Source organism: Oryzias latipes, chromosome 16 (genome assembly GCF_002234675.1).
Source record: "Oryzias latipes chromosome 16, ASM223467v1".
Classification (NCBI taxonomy): domain Eukaryota; kingdom Metazoa; phylum Chordata; class Actinopteri; order Beloniformes; family Adrianichthyidae; genus Oryzias; species Oryzias latipes.
This window is the reverse complement of record NC_019874.2, coordinates 5,103,230-5,110,874: the sequence shown is the minus strand read 5'-3', so window position 1 is coordinate 5,110,874 and position 7,645 is coordinate 5,103,230. Positions and strand designations below refer to the sequence as shown.

The following is a 7,645-nucleotide window of genomic DNA, read 5'->3' as shown; positions in this document are numbered from 1 at the left end:
TGTGCTAATGAGAATGAAAGAGCATATAATAATTCCATACTGCAAAATGTATTAAAGATTGTTTTTATCATTTTTGTGGTGCAGTTAAAATAAATGCATTTCAAATAAACACTGTTTCTTTATTTTAGTAATCTAATGCACCTACTGTAGGTCAGTGACTGTGACAATTTTCAATGACGGTGTTTATTTACCAACACCCCCCAAAAAGTTTAATTGACAATATCTGGTGTGGACTCATATAAACACTTTAAAAGTGTTGAAATAACCTGACAGATTCGAATTGGTAACTCTATTTGGTGTTCAATTAAAAAAACTCTTGACAGTGCTAATTTTTAACTCTATGTAAAAGTGTTGAAAAAATCGAACACTGACCAGAGTTGGAAAGTGTTAGATTCTTTACACTGACAGAGTATCAAACAACTCAATCTTAGTGTAAAAGGCTCAACACTTTCAAAAGAGTTATTTTGACACTTTGTGGTGTGGACCCATATAGACTCTTTATAAGTGTTGAAATTGACTCCTGTGCAGTTGAATCGGCCTGGTAGAATTTGCTGTGTAGATGAGGCGTCACATGAGTTTGTTAGATTGATCTGTAGTGAACATAGTATTTTACTGTCGTAATGCAGCTTCATTGGTTTATTAATTTGCTGTGCAAATCATTTTTACATTTAGTGGTTTCGATGGCTGTTATTTTTATTCCAAAAAGTTCGTCTTTTACACAGTTGTTGATGGTTTCACGTGGTTCACCAATGTGCCACACATCAACTGTCCACCAGAGGGCGCCGTTTCTCGACAATGGCCGCCGTTACATGACTGTGTGAGGAGGCGGGGCTTTAATTTAACAATTGAGGCGCTTCACTGGGTTGCAGCCAATAAGTATCGGTGATAAGCGAGCGCATCTGCTTGCCGCTGCAGCCTCGCTTCCTCTGGCCGGATGTGCGGGAGCCAGAACCCCGGACTCCAATGACATTTGTACCGGAGGCGCCGCTGGCGGGGACGCCACCGACTCAGATCTCATCCATGTGAGGTAGGTACGTGCGCGCGGAGCGCTCCGTCCAGGAAGCGCAGTGAATTCCAGCAAAGCTGCAAAGTGCTCCGTGGATTCAACAGGGGCTTCAGCTCATCTCTCAACCCCCCCTGTGGACCGAGGCGCTGGCCTGTTGCTAGGAGACCCTTTGACAGCTGGGAGCTTTTGGGAAGTGACAATTAATACACTAATGGTGTCTGGCTATCTGGCAACCCAAACCTTTCTCCACAGAATCCCCACGCTGTTCATGCGTAAAATCTGCCTCATGTGCTTAAAAGAAAACCTTATACTGCGGTTATTTTCAGTCAGGAGATTAGTGTTTTGCAGGGAACAATGGCCTACTTGTTGTGATGATCATACTCTAAATACACATACCCTCTGAAAACAGTCAGGCATTTTTTAAGGTTCACAATTGATGGTTTTGAATTTATAAAAATTGGGACTTAATTAATGCACACATTTTGTAGTTTTTCTTTGTGTTTTTAGCTTTATTTTGAAGTAAAACAGGAAATGTGTGCATGGCATGGGTTGTCAAAGCTGTCAAAGTGGGTCCATGTTTCCTCCTTCCATCAGTAGCTGCTGCCTGCATCCTTGTGTCTGAAGGTCATCGGTGAGCAGGTCCATCTCACTGTGAACGACACTGCAGAGCAGTCCGGTGTGGTCTCAGCTCCACATATGCTCTAGTTCAACTTTCTAAACACACAGACTGCTCTCCAGAGGATGGAAGCATGGTCGCTGAATTTGTGTGTTGGTAATGCATGTGTCCAGAGTGTCTGTTATGACCTCTTGTGTTAAAGCCTGTGCCTCGCAGGTGATGAGCACATCACGTCAAGGTTGTAGCTCCAGATGTAGGACCTGGTTTAAAAGGACTTGAAGGAAGAACTTTTAGAAGTGTCAGCAGCTTCTCTGAGAGAGGAGACAAGTCAGCATTAGTCATGACGCGAGGTGGCACCTCTTCACACATTGCACAGGGGGCTGTCACAATGCGACTGGGAGAAGTGGCTGGACTGACTGAAGCTGACATGCTGTTCTGTCCTATCAGGCTGATGTTTGCACCCGGAGAGTCCCCAGGAGCTTCATTGCGCCTCCCCTTCACCTCCATTACCTCTCCCTGTGTGAAGGGGCATGCCTTCTGTACCCAGCCTTAGGTAGGTGCTCCACTCAGGACACTCATATGGTGACAGACGATCTGCACGAACATTACCAAGGAGGCACCATGAAATCCATCAGTAGAGTTTCTGTTTCATTTTTCAGGCTTTCAGTTTCTAGACGAAACCTGTTTAATCATCATGTAATGTAATTCATGCTTAGAAATCCTTGCATGGATTAGGTCCAAAGATGACCAGCAGTGGAAGTATGAATAACAGCAACAATAACTGATAAAAACAAAAGGTTTTCCACATATTTGCTGCTTATGTTAAGAATCTATGTGTCTCATGGAAGCTAAAACAAAACTAAACTAATATACTTTTCTATATTTTGAAATGATTTGGTAAACGTGTGCCTATAGAGCAAGGAGCTGCTGATGGGATGTGAACACTTGGAGGTAAAGTATGAGTTTAGAGGTAAAGTCAGAGTTAATGGACAGAAAACAGTGAGTCTAAACCCATTTAAGGTTTACATGAATGACAAAAGCTAAGATAATTTTTTTAGATAATAATAATAATAATAGATAACATTTTTTGCTTTAGATTTAAAGTTATAATCAGATACAGGGTAGAGGCAAAAATGAGTTGTGGAGATGCAAAAACCCTTCTTGACACACCTGTGCCCTGGCTTGGTGGACGACCTGCTGCTCCACAGCTTAGGTGACAGATTTAATCATCAGAAGAATGAAAGTCTGCTGCAGTTGCTGTGTGTGGGCAATAAAAACAGACCAGGACAGCGTCACAATGATCCATTTAGATCAATTGGATTATAAATAAAGTCTTCAATCTCATTGTTCCTGGTCTTTATGTGTTTACTTGCTAGAACCATTTATTTCTGTTTGCTGGGAAGTCATTGATCAATAATTGGTCATGATTTCCAGGGAAGGCTTACATTGTTGTCCTCCACACCCAAATATTAAGATTATTATTATCTCTGAGCACACACTGGGCTTGGGCAATGAGCTCCATAATGTTGGCGCTTAAAGCCTCCGCTAGATCTTTGAATTCCAGAAATGAGCTGGATCATGTGTAAAACAGCAAACACAGTAGGACCCAGCCGCCATCCGCTCTTCCTTATCTCCTCTTCTTCCCTTTGTTTTTTACTTTCCTGCCACCTTTTTCACGACGCCCCAGCATACATGCTCGCACCTACACAATCGCCTTTTTCTTTTGTCTCACGCTCTCTGCCGTGAAGGTGACAAGCCTCCCAGCAACGGTTAAGTTAGAGCGATGGTCCAGACCGTGGTTAAGATGGTGAGGTGTGGAAGAGGGATGAAACGAGAAAAAGACAACAAAACTAAAGCTTTATGGATTAATCATCCTGTCTACAGTTGTTTTAAAAATAATTACGTACAGTGGGGCAAAAAAATATTTAGTCATCCACCAACTGTGCAAGTTCTCCCACTGAAAAGATGAGAGGCCTGTCATTTTCATCATAGGTTTACCTCAACTACGAGAGACGAGGAGAGAAAAAAAGTCCAGAAAATCACATTGTCTGATTTTTAATAATGAAAAAAAGTATTTGGTCAATAACAAATGTTCAACTCAATACTTTGTTATATATACTCTGTTGGCAATGACAGCAGTCAAACGTTTTCTTGAAACCTTTACAAGGTTTTCACAAACTGTTGCAGGTACTTCGGCCCATTCCCCATGCAGATCTCCTCTAGAGCAGTGATTTTTGGAGCTGTCGCTGGGCAACACAGACTTTCAACTCCCTCCAAAGATTTTCTATGGGGTTGAGATCTGGAGACTGGCTTGGCCACTCAGGACCTTGAAATTCTTCTTACAAAGCCACTCCTTTGTTACTCGGTCAGTGTGTTTGGGATGGTTGTCATGCTGAAAGATTCAACCACGTTAAATCTTCAATGCCTTTGCTGATGGAAGGAGGTTTTCTCTCAGAATCTGAACATACGTGGCGCTAGGCCTGCACAATATACCGCAAATTTATAGTTATCGCGACATTAAGCTGTGCAATATGCATACCGCAAAAGACGGCGAAAATCGCAATAAATGGTTACTTTAAATCTGCTATAACAATCTCATGGCAGCTTGAAATATTGAACAAATGAAATAAATCCCTTTATGCATTTGACCAATCGGAGGGACCCGTTTGCGTTGTTGATCAATCAGATGAGCCCTTTTATGTTTGATGTTTGCCTCCTACGTCACCGAGGGTCATTTGGAGTATAATTTTTAAACTGTTGCAGTGAAATGGAAATTATGTTTTTGGTTGTTTTGCTGTTTGTTTATAACCGCGAATTATATCGTTATCGCAATATTAATCACCAATATCGCATATCGCGAGTTTTCCTCATATCGTGCAGCCCTACGTGGCCCCATTCATTATTTCCTTTACACGATCAGTCGTCCTGGTTCCTTTGCTGAAAAACAGTCACAAAGCATGATGTTTCCACCCCCAGTAGGTATGGTGTTCTTTGGATGCAATTCAGCATTCTTTCTCCTCCAGAGTATAGTTCTTACCAATAAGTTCTATTTAGGTTTTATCTGACCATAGGACATTCTCCCAATCGTCTTCTGGATCATCCAAATGCTCTCTATAAAACTTTAGACGGGCCTGAACATGTACTGACTTTAGCAGGGGGACTCGTCTAGCCCTGCAGGGTTGATTTGAGTCCGTGGCGGCGTAGTGTGTTACTGATGGTGGCCTTTGTTACTTTGGTCCCAGCTCATTCACTAGATCCCCCTGTGTGGTTCTGGGATATTTGCTCACCGTTCTTTTTATAATTTTGACCCCACGGGGTGAGATCTTGCGGGGAGTCCCAGATGGAGGGAGATGATCAGTGGTCTTGTATGTCTTTCATTTCCTTATAACTGCTCCAACAGTTGATTTATTCTCACCAAGCTGCTTATCTGTTGCAGATTCAGTCTTCCAGCCTGGTGCAGGTCAACAAATTGGTTTCTGGTGTCCTTAGACAGCTCTTTGGTCTTGGCCATAGTGGAGTTTGGAGTGTGACTGAGGTTGTGGACAGGTGTCTTCTATAGAGATAATGAGTTCAAACAGGTGCCATTAATGAAGGTAACCAGTGGAGGACATAGGATCCTAATACAGAAGAAGTTACAGGTCTGTGAGAGTCAGAAATCTTCTTGTTTGTAGGTGATCAAATACTTTTTTTTCCCACCATAATTTACAAATAAATTCTTAAAAAATCAGACAGTGTTATTTTCTGGATTTTTATCTCTCATTTTGTCTCTCATAGTTGAGGTTTACCTATGGTGATGAACATAACAGGCCTCTTTCATCTTTTTAAGAGGGAGAACTTACAGAATTGGTCACTGACTAACTACTTTTTGCCCAGTGTAAATACCCACTCGGCAAACGTCAAGGTTGTTTTTGGTGTTTTTAACATGTTCTTGTGGCCTTTTTTTTTTTACGATGGAGGACATGCATAAAGAAAATTCAGCTCAGAATTCCATGTCTGACTATTTCTTTTTCAAATAATTGCAAATCAGGAGCAGAAGAAGAAAAATTCAGTGTCAAAAACAACTTATTTGTGATGTAGAAAATATGGTGGATGGGCCACAAGCTTCCTGCTCTGAGGTCTCAGCAACGGGGAAGGGTGGGCGGGGTTGCTTCGTGTCAACAGTCCCGCCCACAACTTTTGGGAGGAATTCTGCCGAAACTATGTCCTAGAAAAGAACACAGGCTTTTTTGATTTTAGCTAAAATCGACATAATCACAGATAAAAGATCACTGGGAACAATTGAAAAATAAATCCGTAGATGATTCAAATCAAATCAAACTTTATTTATATAACACTTTTCCTATGAAAGCACAACACAAAGTGCTTTACATTAAAACAAAACAAAATAAATAATAAAAAAACAAAATTAAAAGAGCCCCCCCATACCTACACACAACCCCCCCACCCCTTTCACACACACACCCCCAACTGATGGGGAAACACAATGAGAAATAGAAAATATGCTGAGCATGAAAACAGAATGTTTGTTATTGGAAACGCTAATAATAATTGGAACCTCCCTCTCTGTGAATAACTGCACAGCCAAATGCAGCATCACAGCTGGGGATCAGCGCCACCACAGCTAAGTGGCGATGCAGGTCCCCATCTAGAGCCGCAGCGGCTGAACAGCAGCCGACCCGAAGGGAGAGGTCCAAAAAGAGGAAGCACTGGAAATAAAAATGAGAATTAAAAAGTAAACATACTGATAAAAGCTGTAAACAAATAAAAAAATAAAATCTTAGCACAAGGAATATTAAAATAAATCATTGATAACCAAAAATTCATAAAACATGATAACATGGATAAATAAATAAAAAATGTGGATGAAGAAATAAAAGCGAGGTTAAAAAGATGGGTCTTGAGCCTTTTCTTAAAAACATCTATGCTCTCTGCGGCCCTCAGGTCCAAATTGATCAAATGATTAAAGTGAGACTTAAAATTCACACCTACAGTGGTGGACAAAATTGTTGGTCCCCCTCAGTTAAAGAAAGAAAGTCCACAATGCTCACTGAAATGACTTGAAACGTTCAAAAGTAACAATAAATTAAAATCTATTGAAAATGAAAAAATCAAAATCAGCCATTACTTTTGAGTTGTTGATTAACAGAATTATTTAAAAAAAAAAACTAATATAATAGGGCTGGACAAAAATGATGGTACCCATAACTTAATATTTTGTTGCACAACCTTTTGAGGCAATCACTGCAATTAAACGGTTTCTGTATTTGTCAATGAGCCTTCTGCACCTGTCCACAGGTATTTTGGCCCACTCCTCATGAGCAAACTGCTCCAGTTGTCTCAGGTTTGACGGGTGTCTTCTCCAAATGGCATGTTTCAGCTCCTTCCACTGATGTTCAATGGGATTCAGATCTAGGCTCATAGAAGGCCACTCCAGAATAGTCCAACGCTTTTCTCTGAGCCATTCTTGGGGTTTCTGGCTGTGTGTTTTGGATCGTTGTCCTGTTGGAAGACCCATGACCTGCGACTGAGACCAAGCTTTCTGACACTAGGCAGCACATTTCTATGCCTTGATAACCTTGAGAACCTTGAGATTTCATTTGACCTTCACAACTTCAAGACACCCTGTGGCAGATGCAGCAAAGCAGCCCCAAAACAGAACTGAGCCTCCTCCACGAATGGTGTGATCTGACACTGATGTACCTTGATCTAGGAGTTCACCTTTAATGTCTTTGGAGGTTGTTCTGGGCTCTTTGGATACAGTTCTAACTATCCGTCTCCTCAATTTGTCATCAATGTTCCTCTTCCTCTTTGTCCAGGGAGGTTGGCTACAGTCCCGTGGGTCTTAAACGTCTGAATAATATGTGTCACTGTCGTCACAGGAACTTCAAGCTGCTTAAATATGGTTTCATAGCCTTTACCTTTACCATGTTTGTCTATAATTTTGTTTCTAATGACCTGGGACAATTCTCTCCTTTGCTTTCTGTTGTCCATGTTCAGTGTGGTTCACACCTTTTCACCAAACA

At 41.3% G+C, this 7,645-nt stretch overlaps 1 protein-coding gene across 2 annotated transcripts in view; it reads left to right on the top strand.

Moving 5' to 3' along the window:
• Positions 1–788: 788 nt before the first annotated feature.
• klhl32 (kelch like family member 32) overlaps positions 789–7,645 on the top strand; it is a 34,159-nt gene continuing 27,302 nt past the window's right edge. For both annotated transcript variants that reach the window (XM_023964203.1, XM_023964202.1), the window contains exons 1-2: positions 789–1,027; positions 2,070–2,175. In XM_023964203.1, coding sequence (XP_023819971.1) covers positions 2,153–2,175 — 23 coding nt within the window. In that variant the 5' untranslated portion in view covers positions 789–1,027; positions 2,070–2,152. The remainder of the gene's footprint in view (positions 1,028–2,069; positions 2,176–7,645) is intronic.